General features: G+C 47.6%; 1 protein-coding gene across 6 annotated transcripts in view; it reads left to right on the forward strand.

The window, feature by feature from the left end:
* Positions 1–1,155: 1,155 nt before the first annotated feature.
* TBC1D2 (TBC1 domain family member 2) overlaps positions 1,156–24,032 on the forward strand; it is a 55,749-nt gene continuing 32,872 nt past the window's right edge. For 2 of the 6 annotated variants that reach the window (XR_009251571.1, XM_058694800.1), the window contains exons 1-4: positions 1,158–1,743; positions 6,086–6,227; positions 12,603–12,750; positions 21,152–21,285. Coding sequence is in view for 5 of the 6 variants with exons in the window: in XM_058694800.1 (XP_058550783.1) it covers positions 1,378–1,743; positions 6,086–6,227; positions 12,603–12,750; positions 21,152–21,285 (790 nt within the window). In the remaining variant the exon portion in view is untranslated. Of the gene's footprint in view, positions 1,744–6,085; positions 6,228–12,602; positions 12,751–21,151; positions 21,286–24,032 lie in introns of all 6 variants that reach the window. The other 4 variants (XM_058694799.1, XM_058694798.1, XM_058694797.1 and 1 more) reach the window with 4 other exon arrangements.

A 24,032-nucleotide genomic window follows, 5' to 3' on the forward strand; every position in this document is an offset into this window, starting at 1 on the left:
TGTGTATATCACATAGTTGGATATTAGGTGATGAGAGAGGCACTTCCCCTCTGTCCTGGTCTCCTCCAAAACCTATCACCCCCCTGTCATCATGAGAAAACACCCGACAAACCTAAATTCACAATATTCTACAAAATAGTTGACTAATACCCTTCAAAACTGTCAGGTCATAAAAAACAAGGAAAAACTGAAATATGTCATAGTTCACAGGAGACTAAGGAAACATGATGAGCAAATGTGGAATCCTGGATTAGCTCCTGGAACATTAGTGGGAAGACCTCTTTAGTTTTTCAGATGTAAGGCATATATTTGAAATTATTATAATTATTCCTTCAAATATCTATCATTATTTAGCTAGAAAATCTAGAACAAGATGTCTGATTTATTAAGAAATTTTGAAACATTATTTCCATAATAATAGTGTTAAACTTCAGAAATGATGTTGAATTTGATCAAATGCCTTTTTAGAAAATATTAAGATGCTCATATTTTTTGCACTGCAGGTGTAATTTTTTTATTGTTATTAAAATATCCCTGTATCCCTAAAATAACTCCTTCTAGGTGTAGTATATAATTCTTCGTAAAATACTAGAATTGATTTGTAAATATTTTATTTAGGATTTTAGCATCATTATTTAGCAGCAGCCAAGCCTGATCGCCCTACACAACGCGACCAGAGCCGTTGGGTGGTGAGTGGAAGTTGGGAACAGTACCGGGGTAAGCCGGGGAAGTCAGGGGGGAGTCACCGCGGATACAAGCCTGCGGACAGAGCCCTAGACCTAGAGCGCCCCGAGCTGCGCCGGAAGTGGCGTCACCGAGCCGGCGTCCCTCTCAGCCAATGGCCCCGGAATGCGCCGTCCGACGGTAACCCGCGCGGCACCTGCGGGGTAAAGGCGGACTGCCCATAAGACGCAAGAAGGACCATCCTTCTACCTTATTACACGAGTTACCAAGGCAGTCTAGTCAGAGACAGGCATCTCTTCCCGCTTCCCTGCCGCCAGTTAACTTTGCTCAGTGTCACTGTGTTTTCAACCTGAGGGCCCCCACACGCCCTGCAGCTGCCCTCACTAAATATGGCTGACTGGCGGAGCCTGAAAGCCGGAAGCGGGTGGGATGGGGAGAGCCAGCCGAGGGCGTGTCGGGGTGTGGCCTGGCTGCGGAGAGCTTGGGAGGGGCGTGGCCAACCGCCCCACCTGCGTTTGCCGTCAAAGGTTAACTTACTGTAGCCATCCGCATTCCTGCGGTTTCCTAGGGGGCGCGTCACCCGTGGCCCCGCCCCCGCCCAGATTTCTCGCTCTTGGGAGGTACCCGCTGAGTCTCTGGGATTTGGCCAGAGTTGGCTGCGGACCTCCAGTGCCTCGACGGTCTTTAGTGGAGATGGAGGGCGCCCAAGAGAACCCCGCAGAGTCTAGCTCCTCGGTCCTCAGGTCCGAAGAGCCTGCCAGGGGCCCCGAGGTGTTGCCTCAGGAGGAGTCGGAGAGCTGCTCCCGTTCCCTGGAGGCGGCCCCCAAGAAACTCTGTGGTTATTTAAATAAATTTGGCGGCAAAGGGCCCATCCGGGGTTGGAAATCCCGCTGGTTCTTCTACGACGAGAAGAAACGTCGCCTGTATTATTCACGGACCGCGCAGGATGCCAATCCCTTGGACAGCATCGACCTCTCCAGTGCGGTCTTTGACTGCAAGGCAGACGCCGAGGAGGGGACTTTTGAAATCAAGACTCCCAGCCGAATTATTACCCTGAAGGTAAATGGGGCAGTTTTTTTTTTTTTCCTTTTAAAGCCGGGATGAGTTCCCAGGGCACAGCCTGGCACGTGTGGGTGGTCACAGTAAATTTACTGGAACGAGTATTACAGACCCTGATCTCCCCCAGTGAACCGTGGGTGCCCAGGATTTAGTGCATTCCAAGACGCATTTGCACCCATTTTCTCATTGAGCTCCCATAACAGGCAGGAATGATGTACCCACATTAGAATCAAGAAACAGAGTCTTGGAGAGATGAAGTAACCAGCCAGTTACTTCAGAGGTCAGGCATCTAGTGAGTGGTGTAACCCACACTTGAAATCCCTTAGTCTTTGTACCTCTCAGTACTGTTTCAAAACTTTTACTTTTTGGTGTGCCTTAACAATGCAGTTACATTGACTTTCTTACTTGGGGCCGAAGGATAGTAAAGATATGAGCTGTGCAGTCCTCTCAAGACAAGGACTCTGAATCACTTTTCTTGATATTTTGGCGGAGGGAATTGAATGCTGAGCAAACATTGGCAGGGATTGGGAGATAAAATACTTAGGTTTCACTGATCGGCCTAGAATGTTCATAGAGGCTTATCTCAATGTGTTTCACCATTAGTTGGTTTTGTTTTATTATCGTCTTTAACTGAGAATGCCTGAAACAGTGGTAAGGCCATATGCTTTGAAATCAGACAGGCTTGGATTCAAATTTTACATCAGCTACTATTAACTAGCTGTGTAACCCTGGGCTAGTTACTTAATCTCCCAGAATCTAGGTAGTTTGTGAGATTTAAAACAAGATGTGTAAGCATCCAGGACCTACAAATTGAATTAATCCCAGCATCTAGAATACAGCCTAGCACCTGAGCGGGTGCTCCATAAATGTTTGTTTAATGAACCCACATGGTAATAGAACTGAGGTCCTAATGTTCATTTCCGGAGGAGTTGCCCCAGAACTTAAGTGGAAAGACAGATCTGGGTTAAGAATTCCAGGATTCACACACCCCAGAGAACAGTGTGCCAGGAGACAGCCTCCCCAACCCCACCTCGTCTTCCTGCTCCTTGACCCCGACTTCCAGCCAACTGGGAATCTACTGAGCGCCCTGTATGTAGCCCACAGCTTCAGTTCCCCTTTGATGGCTGGGCCTGGCCAGTGACCAGGCTGGGAAAATCAGACAAAATAATGCAAACCAGGAATTCCAGGCCAGGGAAGGCAGGCATTTTAGAGATCAGGTGGTTTACGGGTCATGTGTTTCCTCCCACAGGCTAACTGCTGTCTACACAGTCTTGAACACATGGCTTTTACTGTTCTGTTGATCTCTGTGTGTGCCTGGCTCGGTGCTAAGCACCAGGGTATGGAGCCAAATCAGACCTGCCCCCTGGTTCTCAAACAGCTTAAGGTCTGGTGAGAGAACTCACAGGGGGCCTGGCACACACATGAAATGTTCCTTAGAGATGCCCTGATAAGTCTGTACCAGACAAGTATGGTGAACAGGAGGGTCAGTTCCACTGAGTGGAAGGGTCCATCCAGGAGCGTAGCACAGAGGGGATGACATCTGAGTCCTGAAAAAGGGATTCGGTTTTCTATGAACAGACAAGAGGATGAAGGGCATTCCTGGCCGAGAGAGCCCCATGAGCAAAGATAAGAAACAGGATACAGCCCAGAGTGTCCAGGCAGATCACAGGAGCCTGGGGTACAGAGGGGCCCGAAAGATGGAGTGGGAAAGTGGAGGCCCAAGCGTGGGGCATTTGTGAGGTAGGCCTGGGAGCTTAGACTTTGTCCTGTGGGTTGTGGGAGATTGTTGAGGAACTTTAAGCAAGGAAGCCCTGTGAGATTAGAATGTTTAGAAGGTTCAGTGTGGCTGTTGGGTAGAGAAAAAATGAGAAGGCAAGGTTGCTGAGCAGGGAGTCCATCTGGAGGTGATCAAGAGAGAATGGTGGCTGAGCTAGAGCTGTGACGGGGGAGGAAGACCGATGGGGGTGACTAGGGATGTGAGGGAGGAGGAACGCAAGGGAGGGGTGGCTGACTGCTTAGTCGGGCCAGCCACGACCTAGGGAACCCAGGCTGGGGAGGCCATAGGACACCCCTTTGGTAGACTCTTAAGTTCTAAGAGGATGGGGCCATGACATGAATAGTAGGTGCTCAATATACACTTGTCCAATGAATTACTAAAATGAGGTATTTGGGTATGGGCTGGGAGCTTGTCAGCACAGGGTCATGGTGAAGGCCTGGGTAGCACTGAGGTCTCTTAGGGAGAGTGTATGGAAAGAGAAGACTGGTAGGCATCATTTTATCTCATGTGGCACCTCCTGACAGGCCCAGGTCCTCTCTCATGGAGCCCCTGGCCTCATGCACCCATCATCTGTGGATCACTTAGAAGGGGGAGCTTTGCCCTGGTTGCCCATAGCCTGCTGCCTGCTGGTATTCTCACCTGGCCTTGATTGTGGGCAACTCTGTGAAGTTCACCATCCACTCCCAGCGAGCTGCCCGGCTGCTGTGGCCCAGGTGATCCCAGCCCTTCTCTGTGTAAGCCACAGTCCCCTGGCCATAAATTGCCACAAAGCTCTGGTCTAAAGGGGGAGACCCGGGTTCTGGGACCAGCTCTACCACCACCTGCCTGGGCAACTTCAGAGCCTTAGTTTCTCCATCTGTTGAAGGCTGATCACTCCTGCCCTGCCTCCTTCCTGGAGGATCCAACAATGTAATAGATGCGAAAGTAGGTATTTGGACCATCCAGTGCTGGGAAATGAATGACCAGTATCAACCATTACTTTGTTTGGGGTGCCTGGAGGGTGCCACTATGTTGTTACTGTGTGCATATGGCTTTCCAGTCCCCAACCAAATCCATGATTTCAGTGCATCCCCAAAGCAGAGGAAGGATTCTCTCTGTTCCATAAAAAGTCAGTCTTTTAGGATTCTTGGACCCAATTCAAACATGGGGCATGGATCCCCCCACAACACCAAGCAATTCGCAGGCACCAGCTGGTGTCCTAGAATTCAACTTAATTCTAACACTGTCTACCCAGAGACAGCATCAGATCCCATGGGTTAAGGGCTCAGTCCTACGAGACTTCCCACCTCACTTCCACACCTCACTTCAGATGCCAGTCACAAGCCCCAGGCTGTTACTTGTGCTGCTGACAGCAGGCTACAAATTGGAGTTTCCAGTGACCTCCTCCTTAGGTTTGATTATTTTGCTAGAGGGGCTCCCAGAACCCCCAGGGTAACACTTATGTTTACCAGTTTATTAAAGGATATGATAAAGGATACCAATCAATAGCCAGATGAAGAAGTGTATTGGGCAAGGTATGGGGAAGGGGTAGGAGCTTCCATGCCCTCTCCAGCTATGCCACTCTCCCCACATCTCCATGTTCACCAACTCAAAAGCTCTCCAAACCCAGTCCTTTGGGTTTTTATGGAGGCTTCATTACATAGTCATGACTGACTAAGTCATTGGCTATTCTCTGGTTCAGCCTCTTTCTTTCTGGAGGGTAGGGGTGGGACTGAAAGTTCCAAGCCTTGGGGCATCTCAGGGTGGCTCAATGGATTAAGCATCTGATTCTTGATCTCGGCTCAGGTCTTGATCTCAGGGCCCTGAGTTCAAGGTTTGAGTTGGGCTCTATGCAGGGTATAAAACAGACTGAAAGTTCCAAGCCTCTAATCACATGTTTGGTTCTCCTGGCAACCAGTCCCCCTCATTAGGTTCCCTAAGGGCTTTCCACGAGTTAACGTATGAACACAACAAAAGTCAGCTTTATCGCCCTTATCCCGGGAAGTTCCAAGGGCTTTAGGAGCTGTGAGCCAGAAACCATGGACAAAGATCAAATACATATGAGAAATATATCTGGGTCATTTGAATGATCAAATATATGTTTCTTATAAATCGCAATATCACAGTCAGTTAAGACATTGCGATGTTGCACAGTGAGGTGCTGGGGCCCCACTCAGGTCAGAATTTCAAAGTTCTTTCCCTCTCTTATCCCCTCCAAATTCCTTTGTCCAGTGAGCACATTTTGAGCACCTCCAGTGTGTCTGGTACTATGCTGGGCATTTCACTTCCCTTACCTCATTTCATCCTCATAACTGCCCCAGGACATGAGTGGTATCTTCACCATAGTACAGATGGGAAAACTGAGACCCAGAAAGGTTAAGGAACCTGTAAGTTTGGGACTGATGCCTGATTCTCTTCTGGGGCCAAGAAGCAGGTGGTGTTTCAGAAGCAGGCACCCATCTGCAGTGATAGTTGTTTTCCCTGGGAGGGAGAGAGTCACTAAGCCTCCCATGACCTTCCTGCACCCCACACCCAGTGCCACGCTGAGGGCACAGGGCCATACCAATTAACCCCTGTGCTTCTCAGGCCGCCACCAAGCAAGTGATGCTGTACTGGCTGCAGCAGCTGCAGATGAAGCGCTGGGAGTTCCACAACAGCCCGCCTGCACCTCCCGTCGCCCCTGATGCCACCCTGGCTGGGAATGGGCCCGCCCTGCGCCTCGAGCTAGGTACCCAATGGGTTCGCCTCCTGCACACACACCCAGGGGTCTTGGTGACCAAGCCTTTCCCCTCCTGTTGGGAGTGAGTGGGAGGAGCCTCTGCTAAACAAGCAAAGAGCCAGGGATGTGACTCAGGATCAGTTAGGGCACAGTGTAGTGTCAAGGGCAAGAATACGGGCCCTGAGGCCAGGACGTCTGGGTTCAAATCCTAATCCTGTGTGGTCTTAAAAGTCAGTTGCTTCATCTTCCTGAGCTTCCGTTTCCTTCCGTATAAAATGAGCATGATAAACTATACCTACTTCTTAGGGTTGTTATGAAAATCAAATGAGTCCATACACCTTAAGTGGTTGGAAGCATGCCGCACGTTGTCAGAGCGCAATAAGCGTCAGCTACTGTTACGATGACCGCCATGGGAAGGTCTGAAGAAATGAGACTCTCACGGGGTTGCTGTGCAGAAGGGTAATGAGAACACGCAGTTATTGTTGCTGCCTCCTACACAAATGCTTCTGTGTGTGCGTTGGGTAGGTCAGTGATTTTACCCGTAGTATTCCCTTAAGGCAGAATCCTTCACCTCCACGTGGCCTACAAAGGAAGTTGCTTGATCCCAAATCCTAGAACATCCAAGTATGGAGGAGTCCTGGAGATCACACCCTCCCACCCCCACGCTGCTGCCAGCCATATGGTTGGCAGGTAGAGAATCAGGACAGACCACCCCCAGCTGCCCCTGTAAGGGCTCGGAGCCTTGTCCCAGCTCAGAGCTGCAGCATGTCTGTAACGCCTCATCCTCGGTTAGCAGGGAGACCGAATAGGCGAGGGCGCGACTTGTGGCCAGGCACCTCTAGAACTCTGTACCCATGTGTTTTCCGTGTCCCAAACCGAGCTCTTCTGCCCTTGACCATCTGCTCCCCCAGTTTCTTTCCCGTCGTTAAATGGCCTTTTATTCACCCGGCTGTCCGGTAACAGGGCGCTGCCCTCGCCCCTTCGGCAGTCTGGGCTGGCCAGGCCGGTCGGTCACCATGTTGGCCGTGTCCGCCCTCTGGTGTCCACACCAGGCCGGCCCCTCCTCGCTGCTGTACCTTGGCTCTGGCCTCATAGCCCCTGGCTGGAAAACCACAGTAGCCTCCTCACCCGTGCCCGTGAACCGGCCCGCCACCTCAGACCCATCCTCCCCACTGCAGGCCGAGCGGACTTTCTAAAGTGAGCGCTGGAGCCCCCCCCATCCGTGACCGAGGCCCAGCTTTTTAGTCCGGTGCCTAGGGCTCATCCTCCCTCGGCTCACCTCTGCCTGCTCCCCCAGTGCCCGCCTCACGCCGTGTGCGCTTCAGCAGCACCAGAAGCTTGTCTGCCTGGCAAATTCCCACTTATTCTTCATAGCCACGCTCCAGTGTTGCCTCCTACTCCTGCCAGGCTCCCCTTGGAAGCCTCCCAGTGCTATGCTGGCTGGACTCTGTATGAGCCCTCGACGCTTTTTTCACATGGTTCTAACAAGGCCTGTCACGCTGTGTTCTCCTTACAGCATCCTTGTAGGTCCCTGCCCTCGGGTGGGGACCATATCTTTGTCACTTGTGTCCCAGTACCAGGTGCCCTACCTGGCACATTGGATATTTGTGAGCGATTGCATTGGATTCTATAATTAAATGAGGAAAGGAAGGTAAAGCCCTGAGACTAATGCCAGGCACACAGTAAGTGCTCAATACATAGTAACTGTTCTAATAACTTGTTGTTATATGTGTATGTGTACATTACTACTCTTAACATAACTGCTCTTTTCAGTTGTTAATAGTAATTATCAGTCATTTCTTCCGAGAACCTTCTGGGTGTTTCATGTGAGTAAGGGCTTTCTCTGGGGAAGCGTTTGTTTGTGCGTCTGCACTTGCAACCCACCCTCTCTCCGCCAGAGAGCCAGACAGCCCTGCCTGGTGTGGGAAACTTCAGCCTGAGTTGGCACAATTGGCCGAGATCAGCCTCAGATTTGCAGTGACAAGAAACCCTCCTGATGACAGAATTCTGGTGTGTCCGGAACTGAAATTGGAACTGAACTGGCTTTGGGATCCCACAGGTTCTTCTGCTGTGCTGAATCCTTTCCAGGTTCTTGAATTCTGTGGCTTTGGTTTACTACATTTAGTGAGCCTCTCCGGGGCCAGCTCCTACTGGAGACGTGGCCGGGGGCCGGGGGGTGGAGGAGGGAGAGAGCAGTTGTCATAATGACCAGGACACCAGTCTCCCAAGGAGGACCCTGGTAGGAGATGCAGGAAGCTGGGATGTGGGCCTTTACCCTCCGGATCATGTGCCCTGCGAACCTTTCCCGGCCCACCCAGAAGGACATTTGTGGAGCTGTGAGCGACCTGGATTTGCTGTCTGGAGCAGGTTGCCCCACAGCCAGTCCCCACCCTTTCTGGGAGGAAGCAGAGCCGGCTCCGGGACACTGAAAGCCAACTGACTCACATCTGCCTTTGAGTCACAGACACTTCATCTGGTAAAAAGTGTCCTATCACTGCTGTTGAGCAATCTGCAAGGCACGTTGTCTGCAGCTTTTAAGCGTTTACACCATTATTTCATGCTTTACCTAAACGTTGGTCTCCACAAGAGCTGAGAAAGATCAAGGGAAACCAGCAGATTAATGATAATATGTTGCCAAAGTAGGACACGATTTACACAAAATAGCACTTAGGTAAGAATATATTGTTGTAAAAATATGCATACCACTTACACCGTTTCTAACACTTTACATGCTTCTTTCATGTCATTTAATCCTCACATCAATCTTATGAGGTAGTGTTGTACCCATTTTACAGAAGAAGAAACTGAGGCCCCCAGAGGCCAGTGGACCTACCTGGTCAAGGTAGCAGAGCAAGAAAATGTCCGCACTGAAATTTGAACCCGAATCTGCAGGCTCATAACCCCCTCCTTATGCTGAGGAGGCCACCACCATGTCCAGGGCCCTGTAAGGAAGTGACTGGCTGGCCCAGGCCCTTTGGTTGGGCAGTGACTTCCTACTGGTGGTGGAGCAGCCCCAGCAGCTCAGGCAAAGGGAGAATTCGGATGAACGCTGCTGAGAATTCCTTGTGCAGCCTTGGAGAGAGGCCCAGAGGCCCCAGACCAATCCTCTTACCCACAGGAAGTGCTAACCTTCACTGTGACATCACTGTCAACATGCCACCCATCTCTCAAACACCTCCTCGCGCTGGGGGCCTTCCCACTGGGCCTTCCCGGGCGGCCCCTCTCATCTTGGAACCGTCTGCCTGCCACAAAACCTGCTCTGACAAGCCACGTGGTTTTAGTGGACAAGCAAGGAACTGTGTTTGAGTGCGTGGCTCTGCTACCGGCTGTGTGACCCTGGCCACGAAAATCCTCCTGAGCCACTGTTTCCTCACTGGCGAATCCAGCCAGTGGGTGACATTCACCCCCAAGGCTTAGTTCGTGTGGCCTCAGGGTGGATTTAGGGCCAAAGGTGGACATTAAAGGAGAACAGATATTGGCAGTTAGGGAAGTACTTGCCAAGACATTAAAAATCTTAGGCAAATTGTACATTTTTTGTTTCTTCTGCATGAGGGAGGATAAAGATGGTTAAAGTATTGATAAACAAGAAAACCGTAATTATTTTGAATCAGCTCAAAGTCTGGATTAAAGACTACCTTTGAAAGATGCAAGTCCATGGGGCGCCTGGGTGGCTCAGTTGGTTAAGCGGCCGGCTTTGGCTCAGGTCATGATCTCACGGTCTGTGAGTTCGAGCCCCGTGTCGGGCTCTGTGCTGACAGCCTGGAGCCTGTTTCAGATTCTGTGTCTCCCTCTCTCTGACCCTCCCCCAATCATGCTCTGTCTCTCTCTGTCTCAAAAATAAATAAACGTTAAAAAAAAATTAAAAAAAAAAAAAGAAAGATGTAAGTCCACAGAATGGGGCTTTTATGGTTTCCTAAATATTTTGATATACTTTACCTCCGAAGGAGACAGGATGGAGAGTATCCTTCCCATTTTAAAAATGCGGAACCATGCGGCGCCCGAGTGGCTCAGTCAGTTGAGCATCTGACTTCGGCCCAGGTCATGATCTCATCGTTTGTGGGTTCGAGCCCCGCATCCAGCTCTGTGCTGACTGCTCAGAGCCTGGAGCCTACTTCGGATTCTGTGTCTGCCCCTCCCCAGCTTGCTCGCTCTCTCTGTCTCTCAAAAATAAATAAACATTAAAAAAAAAATTTTTTTTTTTTTTTTTAATTTAAAAATGTGGAACCTGGGGCCAGAAAAGAAAATGCGATTTCCAGTCTGGTCACAGCACCCTTCTAACAGAAACGTGGATTGGCTTCGGTTCTTCCAACACCACAGCTGTAACCCAGGTTCTTTGGAGCTTTTGCTGAAACCCTCAGGGGTCCCGTGGGTCCAGCCAGATGAGATCCCCTATTAGCCCCCTCCTGCCCATTTGTCCTTCCCAGCCCCATCTCCTCTGTTCCCTCCTGGCATCCTCCTTCACTCCTTTAGCAGTTCAAAATCCTTTCCAGCCCTCTAGGCCCTGCTCGAGTGCCCTTCCTCCAGGAAGCCTTTCCTGACTTGTGGTGAAACAATCTGTCTTCATCTCCCAGAACTTGCCTGCACCTTGCCTGGCCTGCCCTCCATCTTCTACTCACTTGGTCTTCCTGAAGTGCTCACTTCTCCCTGCTCCTTAAGCTGGGAGCTTCCTATGCCTTTGATTATCTAACTTTCTCCAGCTCCACCAGAAACCTCAGGGCAGATGCCAGAAGTGTTTGGTGAGAGAGTGAATTGAAGACAGGGAGCTCAAAAGAATGACTTGGGCCAAGTCGTGGCCCATCTGCCGGATGTGACAGGGCCTATTAGGAATTAAATATATTGACTGCAAAGTCTGTGAGTAGATGGAACAGCTCCCCCGCCCCTGCGGTTGTAGTCAGTGTTTTTGCACCTGCACCCTGTTTGAAAATGGAGTGCAAAGGTAAAATTCCTTCTTCCCCTACATTTCACCCTCTCAGTAAGAGGGCTCCAGTGGAAGGCCAGTGGAGGGCCTGCTGCCCTCCGTGTCTCAGGAGCTGCCTGATCCAGATCCTGCCGCCCAATAGGTGGTCTTAATCCTCCCCTGCTTTTTGTAACACTCAAAACTAACTTCTGAGTATTTCACCTCCTCTCTCTTATACTTCAAATAATGTTACCTTAGCCTCAAAACGTTCCTTAATGTTAAGTGTTTTGAAGCACTCACTGTATAAGAATCGTTGCAGAACATTTACAAAAAGTAGAAAAGTGGAAGAAAAAGTAGCCATAATCCTATCACCCAGAGACAGCCAGTGTTCACATTACATTATGACCCCCGCTTGCCTTTTATTTAAACGTATTTCAGATCATATAATAATACAAACACCCTACCTTGCTCTACGGTACTACGTATTGTGACCCTAATGCCTCCATGTTATAAAATCTGTTTATAAACTTCTACTTTTGATGAGTATACATTATCTTTCTGTTTATAAAAAATAACCCATGTTTAGCATAGACAATTTGGGCAAAAACACGAAGCGATAATGAGGGCAGCCTGCTTCTGATCCCACCATGCACTTCTGACCTCTGTCCATACCACAGAGTGTATTTCTGTGAGACTTTCTCTACAGTTGAGATCATGATGCTCTAACCCAATTTTTTTACTAGCTGTTTTTATATCCCACACCTGTTCCTCATGATTTTAAGCATTCTTCATTAGTGTTGTTTTAAACGGCTGAGTAATATCCTGTTTTCAGAAGGCATCATGATTTGTTTAACCCCTCCCCAGAACTTTACTTCTAGTTTGAGGGAGTTATTTCCAGTGTGAGGACAGACAGTGCCAGGATGAACCCCTTGGCTCATAAAGCTTTGTCTGCATGTCAGGTAACGTTTTTAGGGTAGATTCTCAGATGTAGAAGTATCAGCAGTTCTGCATATTTTTTTTTTTTTTTTTTTTTTTTTTTTAACATTTATTTATCTTTGAGATAGAGAGAGACAGAGCATGAACGGGGGAGGGTCAGAGAGAGAGGGAGACACAGAATCTGAAACAGGCTCCAGGCTCTGAGCAGTCAGCACAGAGCCCGATGCGGGGCTCGAACTCACATACCGCGAGATCGTGACCTGAGCCGAAGTCGGACGCTTAACCAACTGAGCCACCCAGGCGCCCCGGTTCTGCATATTTTAACAAGGTTTTCAGGAAGACTTTCTCAGTAAGATGCATCATTTTCCTGGAAGAACATTTAAGGAAAAGCCTGCCCCTTTGGCTGCTCTTAACCTGCCAAAGAAGGCTTGCTCAGGCAGCCCACTGACTCCCACCTGCTCCCAGTGGGAACCCAGCCCAGAGCGCCTCTGTGTCGTATGTACAAGTGCAGAGACCCAGGTGGATGATTACCGTGTTTCTCTGTTCCGCAGAGCAAGAGGAAGTGGAGCTGGAGGAGTTCCTGTGCCCTGTGCAAACGCCCCCTGGGCTCGTGGGTGTGGCAGCCGCCTGGCAGCCGGTGCCCGCCATGCCCTTAGCCCTTCAGAATATTTCCCTCAAGCATCTGGGAACCGAAATACAGTAAGTGCAGTGGGACCGAGGGGCCGGCCACGTTGCAGACAGCCCCTTCTTTGGAGCTTACAGTGATCTGGTGTGATCCCTGCAGGGAGGGATGTGGCCCTGGGGAGAGGGTGAGGGGCTTTATTTTTAATTCGTCACATCATTTCTTTAAAATACTACATTTGTGCTTCTGATTGTTAAAGTAGTGCATATTCTTTGTAGGAAATTAGAAACATCTAGAAAGGTATAGGTTTTCAGTTACCCATGATCCTGTCTCCCAGACAGCATTCTTAGCATGTGGTATATCTCTTTCCTCTTCATTGTCGATACATGTATACGCATAACTGAGATCATTTTGAATGTAATGTGATGATCGTGTCACAAGTGTCCTCATATGTGAAACGCATCAAATTGTTAACTTTTTTTTTCCAGAGTGATTGTATACGACCTACTTTTTTTTTATTTATTTAAGAGAGAATTTGCACATGCACAGTGGGGGAGGGTCAGAGAGAGAGAGAGAGAGAGGGGGAGAGAGGGAATCCCAAGCAGGCTCCGTGCTGCCAATGCAGAACCCGATGTGGAGCCTAAACTCACGAATCCATGAGATCATGACCTGAGTGGAAATCAAAAGTGGCATACTTAACTGACTGAGCCACCCAGGCGCCCCTGCAACCTACTTTTTAAAAATTTTTTACCTGAATTTCATTTTATTTTTCATCTCGATAAGTGTACTCTTTAATCTCCATCCCCTATTTCACCCATTCCCCTCCCCCCACCCCCCGCTTCTCCCCTCTGGTAACCGTCAGTCTATACTGTCTTCCACAGTGGTTGTACCGGTTTACATTCCCACCAGCAGCACAAGAGGGTTCCTTTTTCTCCACATCCTCACCAACACTTATTTCTTGTGTTTTTTATTTTAGCCATTCTGACAGGCTTGTGAGGTGATATCTTATTGTAATTTTGATTTGCATTTCCCTGATAATCACTGATGTTGAGCATTTTTTCATGTGTCTGTTGGACATCTGGATGTCTTCTTTGGAGAAGTGTCATGTCTTCTGCCATTTTTAATAGGATTATTTGGTTTTGGGGTATTGAGTTGTATCTGTTCTTTATATGTTTTGGATACCAATCCTTTATTGGATATGTCATTTGCAAGTATCTTCTCAAGTACCTTCCATAGGTTGCCTTTTAGTTTTGTTGATTGTTTCCCTCACTGTGCAGAAGCTTTTTGTCTTGATATAGTACCAATAGTTTATTTTTGCTTTTATTTCCCTTGCCTCAGGAGACATATCTAGAAAAATGTTGTTACAGCCAATGTCAGAGAGATTACTGCTTGTGCTCTCTTCAAGGATTTTTATGGTTTCAGGTCTCACATTTAGGTCTTTAATTCAGTGATCCAGTTTCATTCCTTGGCATGTAGCAGTCCAGTTTTTCCAACACTATTTGTTGAAGAGACTGTCTTTTTCCCATTGTATACTCATTCATTCTTTGTCGAAGATTAATTGACCATATAACTGTGGGTTTCTTTCTGGGTTTTCTATTCTGTGCCATTGATCTATGTGTCTATTTTTATGCCAGTACCATACTGTTTTAATCATTGCCACTTTGTAATAAAACTTGAAGTCTGGAATTTCATACCTTTAGGTTTTTTTTTTTAATTCAATTTTAATATGTTTAATTTACTGTATGTTGATCATTTCTCAGCTACTTTTTCATTTATTATTCATGTATATACAATTTCCCGCTAGCAGGATTTGATTTAAATAGTTTTTAAGAAGATAGTAATATGGCCTGAATTTTAGAGGCTGACTGCATGGATTTGTATCCTGGCTCCACCAGTCATGGGCTGTGCTGTCCTAAGCATCTTGTTTGATTTCTCTGTTTCACTTAAGTTTTTAGTAAAAGTGAATACAATAGTGCTTGCCCTACAAGATTAGTGTGGGAGTTAAATGGGTTAATGCATGCAAACTGCTTTAGAACTGTGCTTAGTACTTTATAAATATTGTTTGCTGCTGTCATAGACTCTGGGTCTAAAGTTCTCTCTTGTCTAGGAAAAAAGCGGATGTAGGATTAAAGCAAGAGGTGGCTAGTGTCTGGGAAAAGACAAGAGCCCCGAATAAGGGTCCTTGCCCCGTTTTTATTAGGATCAGAAGGCTTACAAACATGGCGATGGACGTGCACAAAGGAACAATGAATCTGTGAACATTAACTTGTGGACATGAGGGAAAGGGAGTCTTGAGGATATTTGGGGTGAGGGGTTTGGGTTAATACAAAACAAAATCTGGGTACCAGGAGGAAGGTTGTTTACAGCAGACACGAGAGTGTACCTCTGTTTATCTTAGCCTAGGGGATGAGACAGGTAGGGGGAGTAACCTCAGGGTTAGTAAGGTACTTCTTCTTTTGTTAACCATCTCCATTCTGGGCTGCTTTGTCTGCAACGCAGTGGTCCATAGTCCAATTCACCGATTTACCTAACCTGGCCCTATTCTCCTGTGAAAGTGGCTTTTCTGCTATAGTACTAAATTGGGGTGCTTCCACCCTGAATATCTAATCTTGTTTATTTCACATACCTATGTATTGGGCATCTTTGCGCCATTCCTATTTTAGGCCTTTGCCTCTCCCTCTCTATTCTGGGGGCTCTGCACCCCCTCTCTATTTTGGGGTGCCTTTGCACCTTCCTATTCTCGGTGTGCCTTTACACCCCCCTATTCTTGGGGTGCCAGTCTGATTTGCCCAAACTCAGGATTGAGCGCTTTATGACTTTGTATTTCTTTATGTCTTGTCAACCCATTGGTGTAAGCCCGAGGAATTCCTAAGCTTATCCCCTACATGCTGCTATTATCATTTGTCTAACCAAAGAGAAGGAAGCTTTCGGGAATTCATACTGTATCCAATACTGATCTGTTGTGGTGCTTATTTTCTGTGTGGACTTCAGACAGACAGGGATGTTTTAGGAAGCAGACTAGATTGTTACCTGGACTTGGATTAGAGACCCCTGGCTCTGTGTGGCTCCTTTACAGAATTTCCCTGTCGGCTTCAGCGTTTGAATTCTCTCAGGTAACTAGGAGTGTAGTGATACTGATCCCAGGACAGAAGCAGGTTTTAGGGGAAAGACGATAAGTGTCCTCTAGGCCTGCTGGCTGGAGGTAAAAGTAGCCCGAGAGACATTTGGATGGAAGGACCTGGAAACTCAGGAGAGACATATGAGCTGCAGAGAGAGACTTAGGAGGTGTAATGGGTGAGCCCCCTGGTGTGAGTAGACAAAGAAGGTGGCCTGCAGGGGATTTTCCCTCAGGGGGAGCTGGAGGGAACTGGATGTGCTGGGAGCCTGTTGGGGCGGTGGGGGGGAGTCCAGCCATCCAGCCAGGGTGTATCCAGGGGGGTCTCACCAAGCTTAAGCCAGATCAGTGCCTGATGAAGGCCACAAACAGCAGAAGTGGAAGAGAGAACATGCAGAGACAGAAAGGAAGGAAGTTTCAGAGGATCAGTTGGTGACTTCCGTCCTGACATTTGTAATAACCCACAGAAAACATGAGGGAAAAGTGCAAGAAATGGGCTACTTGCCCTGGGCTGTTGCGAGCCCCCATAAGATCGGGGTTGCTTTTGTCTCCCGCAGCCTGGGCCCTGGCTGTTCTTACAGCTTGCTGTGAGCTCTGTCATGAGCCCGGGTCATACTCCGGGAAAGGAAGTCAGGGTATTCCAGAGCGCTGTGCTAGATGCGCGTGGCACTGGCGCTGAGTTGTCTGCACAAGCCTGTGAGGTGGTGTCAGAATGGCTAAGTTCTCAGACCATAGAGTTAGACGTCCAGGTCTAATGCTCAGTCCCTCCACTCGCTGGCTCTATGGCTTTGGTTACTTAGCCTTGCCAAATCTCAGTTCTCTCTCTACAATGGAGGTGGTACTAGTACTTCACTGGGCTGTGCGGAGGATTAAATGAGTTGAATGACTAGTGTTAGCTTAGCGTCTGGCCCATGGAAGTATCCAGTCATTGTCTGTTGTGGACATGTTCCTTATCCCCATTGCAGACAAGGAAAGCCAGCCTCTGGGAGGATAAATGGCTTGCCCAAGGTTATCCTTCCAGAGCAAGTCTTTATGACTGCTCCGCCCATGCTGACCAGGCCCTTCAGACCTGGAGCTAATCCTGCGCAGAAAATGACCTATGAACTGCTCCATACAAGGTCAATAAATTTATGGAATGGAGATACCTCTTCCAAGTGCAATAGTTCAGCTTGGTAGTGGCCACCTGGGCTGCGTCAGTAGTTAATGAGCATCTATCTCCAGAGGTGATGTGTGCTAGAGCTTAGGAGGCCCTTTGCTGCCCCGGAGTCAGGGTTTCTGTACCCTCCCCTACCCCAGGAATGACTCTTGTGAGCCCCTAGACACATAGGGGAGACAAGGGGACATGTAGGCAGCAATGATGGTCACCCACCCAGCAAGCGCCTCTGGCTATAGGAATGTGTTCCTGAGTCCTCTCCAATTGTGTGGCTGTGATTTGTGAGATGCATTAATGGGGCTCAGCACAGGACCCAGCACAAAGTGGTACTCAGTAAATAGTGCTCCTCAGGACCACCATTTTCTTTTTAATATGACCACTACCCTTTTATTTGTAGATGAGGAAAGTAAGAACTGGGAAGGGGAGGTGACTAGGTCAAAGAGTCAGAGGCATCTTACAATATAATCTTAATAACAACAGACAAGAGGGCGCCTGGGTGACTCAGTTGGGCATCTAGCTCTTGATTTTGGCTCACACACTCTCAGTTTGTGGGTTCTAGCCCCTTGTCAGGCTCTGGGCTGATGATACAGAGCCTGCTTGGGATCCTCTCTCTCCCTCTCTCTCTGTCCCTTTGCTCATGCTCTCTCTCACTCTCTCTCAAAATGAACAAATAAAACTTAATAATAATAATAATAATAACAACAACAACAACAGAGCAAAAGCAATCAAAGACCAATTTTCAAAGTCAAGCATTTGGAATGCTGAGTTCTAATTTCTTCTCTGTTCTTAACAGATTGATTTTCCCTCCATGAGTCAGCTATACTCTCCATTAAAGTACAATTTTCTATCTTTCTCTGGACCCAACTGTACCAAAAGACTGGATTTTGTTTTAAAAACAAATTTCAGATCAAATGATGGTTCTTTGAAAAGATCAACAAAATTGACAACCCTCTAGCCAGACAGACCAAGAAAAAGACATGAGACTCAAATTACTGAAGTCAGGATCAAAAGATGGAACATTACTACCAAGCTAACAGAAATAAAAAACATTATAAAGGGATACTATGAACAGTTTTATGCCAACAAATGAAGAAAGGGACAAATTCTTAGAGAGACACAAATTGCCAAAACCGATGCAAGAGGAAAGAGAAAATCTGAATAGACCTATACCATGTAAGCAGATTAAATTAATAAAAAAAAAAAAAAAAAAAAAAAACTACCCCCCGCCCATACAGACGAAAAACCCTAGGACCAGATAACTTCACTAGTGAATTCTACCAAACATTTAAAAAAGGATCAATACCAATTCTTCACAAAATCTTCCTTCCAAAAAAGAAAAGGAGGGAACACTTCCCCAATTCATTCTGTCAGGCCAATATTATCTTGATACCAAAACCTAACAAAGATATCACAAGAAAAATTTTTGAATGCCCAGAGCCTTCACCTAGAATTTCCTTGTGTTGATTTTGCCAGCAGGAGTGTTTTTTCCTAACTCACCTCATCTTGGGACTCCCAGCTGTATGTAAGAATTTCAATTTCAACTCTGCACTCTGGGTCCAAATGCTTTCTTTCCTCTCTTGCAACAGCCAAGGTTCTAGGCATCTGGAACCAACAGTTGATCCATGAAAAACATCTTGTGGCCATGTGTGGTGATGGATCTTCAATAGACATATCATGGTGATAATTTCACACTAGATTGGATAAATTTGTTGTACACCTGAAATGAATGTTATGTGTCAGTTATATCTCAAAAAAACAAAACAGTTGACCCCAGATGCAAACTCATATCCTAAGTCAATTTTCACAGCAATAATGCTGCAAACACACTTCAGAATTCAGTGTCATATGATCATTTCTCACACATCTGGATTCAGCTGATATAGGCTAGGTTCACTTGGTCTTAACTCTAAGCTGTTGGTAAGATCTAGGTCTACTTCTCGTATTTCTCATCTGCCACAGACCAGCAGCTGCCTGAGACTCGTTCTTGAAGAGGACTAGCCCTATATGCGAGGACGTTTTAAGCCTATGTTTAGATCACATCTGCTAACATCCCTTTGGCCAAAGCAAATCACATGCCTTGCCTGAGCCCACAGGAGAGGGAAGAAGTACTCTGCTCCTATGGAGGTGGTGGGAAAGGAGTGAATGTTTGCTGAGGACTAATCTAATCTATGTAGTCACCTTCTCACTTGAATTCACGTTTAGGCCCCAAGAATTTCCCTTCCTTTCTTGGAAATTTAGCTAAATATTTTTGAAATATGCTTGGTGTTTACCTAGCATCTAGGTGTTTGTGAATAAGGGTTTTTCAGGATAATTTTTCCATCTTACTGCTAGAAGTATATGTTGTACATAGAGGTGGCAGCAGAGCCAGGACTCCATCACAGATCTGTAGACCTTCATGTCCCCTTCTTTTTTGACCACGCTATTGCTTCCTTTTAAGTAAATGACCCCCTAGTGCATTGTTTTCAAACTGTGAGTTTTATAGCTCAGTACACATATATAGCTCAGTAAAACTGACAAAATATTAACTCTTTCAAAGTGGGGTGCATTCTGATATTTTCCATTCCATATTTTAAATGCTGGTTATGATACTAAACTGATTTTATAATCTACCAATAGTTCAGAACCTGCCATTCAGAAAATGCTGACCTGGTGAACTCTTTTAATCATTTCCTCTCCCTTGTTGTTAATTTTGGAATATGTTGGGGCACCTGGGTGGCTCAGTCAGTTAAGTGTCTGACTCTTGATTTCAGCTCAGGTCATGATCTCACAGTCATGGGACTGAGCCCCACATCAGGCTCTGTGCTGAGTGTGGAACCTGCTTGGGATTCTCTCTCTTCTCTCTCTCTGCCTCTCCCCTGCTCACATTCTCTCCCTCTCAAAAAAAAAAAAAATAATAATTTTGGAATACATCTACTTTCCTATCTTTTTAAAGGGAAAATAAACTCAGTTGAATGTCCTTTTATCTGCCTCATTATGAATTTTTCTGTGGCTGTGGTCCTAGGCCAGCCTTTGGTGCTACCTAGTTCCTTCCTACAAACCCAAAGTATCTTGAGCCTGCACACTGGGCATGTGCAGCCCAGTACCAGGTGCCACAGACATGCAGGTAGGTTACTGTCCAGCTCTTGAAGAAATGACACCATTATTCAGCCTAGACAAGTATTTGGTCAAAGGGTAGCCCATTCACAAAGTGCAGTAAACTCCTTGGAGACCAGATGATTAGTGAAGGCCTCAAGGGAGAACAGATCTAAGTGGGGAAAGAGTGCAAGGGGAGAAGGATCCAGGAGCGGTTTGGAACTTTGCTCAGCAGAAGTAGGGAGCTACTGATGATTTTTGAGCAAGTAGTTATAAAGCCAGATGAAAGTTTCAGGAAGTTCCTGTGGCAAGTTCATTCAGCAGTCATTCAGCACGTATACTGTAAGCGCCCTCAATGCTGCAGGCGCTATGCTAGGCATGCATGGGGGCACCTGGGTGGCTCAGTCTGTTGAGCGTCTGACTCTTGATTTCAGCTCAGGTCATGATCTCACAGTTCATGGGATCGAACCCCGTGTTGGGCTCTGTGCTGACAGTGCAGAGTCTGCTTGGGATTCTCTCTCTCTCTCCCTCTCTCTGCCCCTCCCCTTCCTCTGCCCCTCCCCTGCCCATATTCATGCGCACGCACACGCGTGCTCTCTCTCTCTCCCAAAAATAAATAAACTTAAGAAACACAAAATATTACAGGACACCTGGGTGGCTCAGTCAGTTGAGCATCCTACTTTGGCTCAGGTCAAGATCTCATGGTTCATGAGTTTGAGCCCTGGGCTCTGTGCTGACAGCTCAGAGTCTGGAGCCTGCTTTGGATTCTGTGTCTCCCTCTCTCTCTGCCCCTCCCCTGCTCACGGTCTGTCTCTCTCTGTCTCTCAAAAATAAACATTTAAAAAACACACACACACAAACACAAAATATCTTAGTGAACAAAACAGGCAAACATCCCTGCACTCAAGAGAACTTACACTCCAGCAGTGGGTTTGGGGGTGGGGGAATCAAGCTTCTGTCATTAGCAATATCATGTGTGGAAGGCGGGAAGTACAATGAGAACAGGAAAAGACGGGCGAGGCGGGTGGGGAGCGCTCGGGCGGGATGCGTCTTGCAGGGTGCCTGGAGTGTGGCCGACCGCTCCGGGCATGACTGGAGCTGAGGATGGCAGCTTCATGCTCCTCTGTTTTCCTTTCAGAAACACGATGTTCAATATTCGGGGCAACAGGCAGGCCTCAGGAACAGGCCACGGACCTCCAGGGGAAGATTCTCCACTGAGCGGGGAACCTCACAGGGCAGAGCAGCCTTTGCCCTCTGACCCCAGCACCCCAGGTGAGCTCTGCCCAGGTTTGAGCTGGGCCTTCAGAGGCCAAGCGAGTGCCCTCTTTCCTCCCCCACAACCAACATCTACGCTTGTGTGTGTCCAATAGGACACTCTCCGGGTCACTCCTTGTTTCTATGGGTCTGGTAGCAGTGACTCCTTTTTTTAGTAATAGCGTTGTGGTAAAATATGCATAGAATTTACCACATTAACCCACTCACGTCGACCACTGCCATCACCCACTTCCAGAACTCTTCCTCGTCTTCCCAAACTGACACTCCTGCAGTGATTCTTTTTTTTTTTTTTAATTTTTTTTTTCAACGTTTTTTATTTATTTTTGGGACAGAGAGAGACAGAGCATGAACGGGGGAGGGGCAGAGAGAGAGGGAGACACAGAATCGGAAACAGGCTCCAGGCTCCGAGCCATCAGCCCAGAGCCCGACGCGGGGCTCGAACCCACGGACCGCGAGATCGTGACCTGGCTGAAGTCGGACGCTTCACCGACTGCGCCACCCAGGCGCCCCAACCTGCAGCGATTCTTGAAGTAATGAAAATATCTCTCACTTCTTCTTTCTTACTTTTTTTAATTTATAAGGAAAGGATATGAAAATGCCTGTGTGGGCTGAGCAAAATCAGATCTCTGCCTGAAGAAGCAGAGCAGATGACCTCTACGTGTCTATCCCGGCTCCTCCATAGCACTTAATTATTGCACAAAATGTGAGTGGCCCACACCGCCGTGGGGGTTGGGCTTCTTTTGCAATTAGCACGGGTGCCCCCCCACCCAAGACATACCGTAACCTAGAAATGGAAGAAAACCAGCTGAGGCAGCCCTGTGCGGGCTTCTGGCAGGGGGGACCCCTGCCCTGTGGAGCAGTGCCTCCAGAGAAATCTCCCCTTTGGAGCAGCGTCTGGTGAGGCCGCGCAGGTCACAGTAAACAGTCTGAGAGGGGACCGGTGCTCTCTCAAATCAACGGTAATAAAACCAGCACCCACATCTAGCACCTACTCTGTGCCAGGGCTACTCTAAGCACTTTTTTCCCTTTGGTAATGGTTTTATTAAGAGATAATTCACCCATTCGAAGTGTACAGTTCACCATAATCTATTTTACTTTATTTTTTAAAGTTTATTTATTTATTTTGAAAGACAGACAGGAAGAGTATGAGTGGGGAGGGACAGAGAGAGAGACAGAGAAAGAGAATCCCAAGCAGACTCTGCACTGTCAGCATGGAGCTCGATGCTGGCCTCAAACCCATGAACCGTAAGATCATGACCTGAGTGGAACTCAAGAGTCAGAGGCTTCACTGACTGAGCCAGCCAGGCGCCCCTCACCATAATCAATTTTAGAGCATGCTTATTATCCCAAGAAACCTTGCATCCTCCAGCTCTAGGCAACTACCGTTCGACTTTCTGTCTCTGTAGATTTGCCTGCTCTGGATCGTTCATATAAATGGAATCTGAAATATCTGGTCCTTCAGGACTGGCTCCTGTCACTTACCAGAATCTTCTTCCACGTGCACTAAGCACCTGCATTAACCTCTTTGACCCTTCCAACATCCTGAGCGGTTACTACATACCGTTGTTGTTCTCATTTACTAAATAAGGGAACTGAGGATGGAAAAGTGGAGTGACTCGCTCATGGCCGCACAGTGGGTGCAGAACTAGGGTTCAGGCCCAGCACTCTGGCCCCATACCACCACCTCAAGCCTCATTTTCTAAAGCGGTGATTTTTCAGACTACATTTTTCTCGCCATGACTCCTTGACCCCCATAAACAAAATCTAATATACAATGCAGACCACAGCAGACTTGAGGCATCGGTGGGAGTCTGGGCTCCCCTTGGCTCCCCCACCCGTCCCTCCCAGTCAGCTCTGCCACCCTCCCATGAAATCCTACAGCACTGATTGAAAAACCACCCTCCTGGGCCTCATTTTCTCCAACTGTGAAATGGGCATAGTGACCCCTACCTTGCCTGCCCTCAGGGTGAGTGGGCAGTATTGTTATCAGAGGGCAACAGGGCTACAGCGAGCCCCCCTGCTCTTCTATACCCCGTGGCAGGAAAGAGAAAGAGACACTGCATTTTTCGGAGCTCTGCGGTCTGATTTGTACGCAGTGCAACCAGATTTATTTCAAGTCTAGAACAAGACCATTCTGTTCTTGTACCCAACAAGGTCAGGGAGTTTCTGGTTCCCGTCACCTACTCGAGTAGTTTTTTATCTGTTCAAGATTGTTTGGCTGGCCCCAGAAGAAACGTGGTAAATTATTCGGCTCATCCTCTAAGCCCTCACCTGGGATCCCATACCACGTCCTTATATTTAACACACTAGTCCCAAAAGGATCGGGGATAGCTTATTGAAATACACATCAGGGAAAAGACAATGAGTCATCTGGGTTAGGAAATTTAAATAAGATCAAGATATCCTATAGAGTAGCAAAGAGTGGGCAGCAGTGTGTCTGAGCTTCTCAGCAGCCAAGGAAAAGAGGGAAATGCAAGTGTTAGATGATTTCCGGCATCCCTAAGAATAAACATATATTTTCTTGGAAGAAGCAAACCTTTTCTGGCACTGAGAGCTGTGGATGGCTCAGTTGGTAGAGCGTCCAATTTCAGCTCGGGTCATGATCTCACGGTTCGTGAGTTCGAGCCCCACACTGGGCTCGCTGCTGTCAGTGCAGAGCCTGCTTCAGATCCTCTGTCCCTCTCTCTCTGCCCTGTCCCTCTCTCTCTGTCCCTTTTCTGCTTGCACTCTCTCAAAAATAAATA

The sequence above is a fragment of the Neofelis nebulosa genome, chromosome 12, assembly GCF_028018385.1.
Source record: "Neofelis nebulosa isolate mNeoNeb1 chromosome 12, mNeoNeb1.pri, whole genome shotgun sequence".
Lineage (NCBI taxonomy): Eukaryota > Metazoa > Chordata > Mammalia > Carnivora > Felidae > Neofelis > Neofelis nebulosa.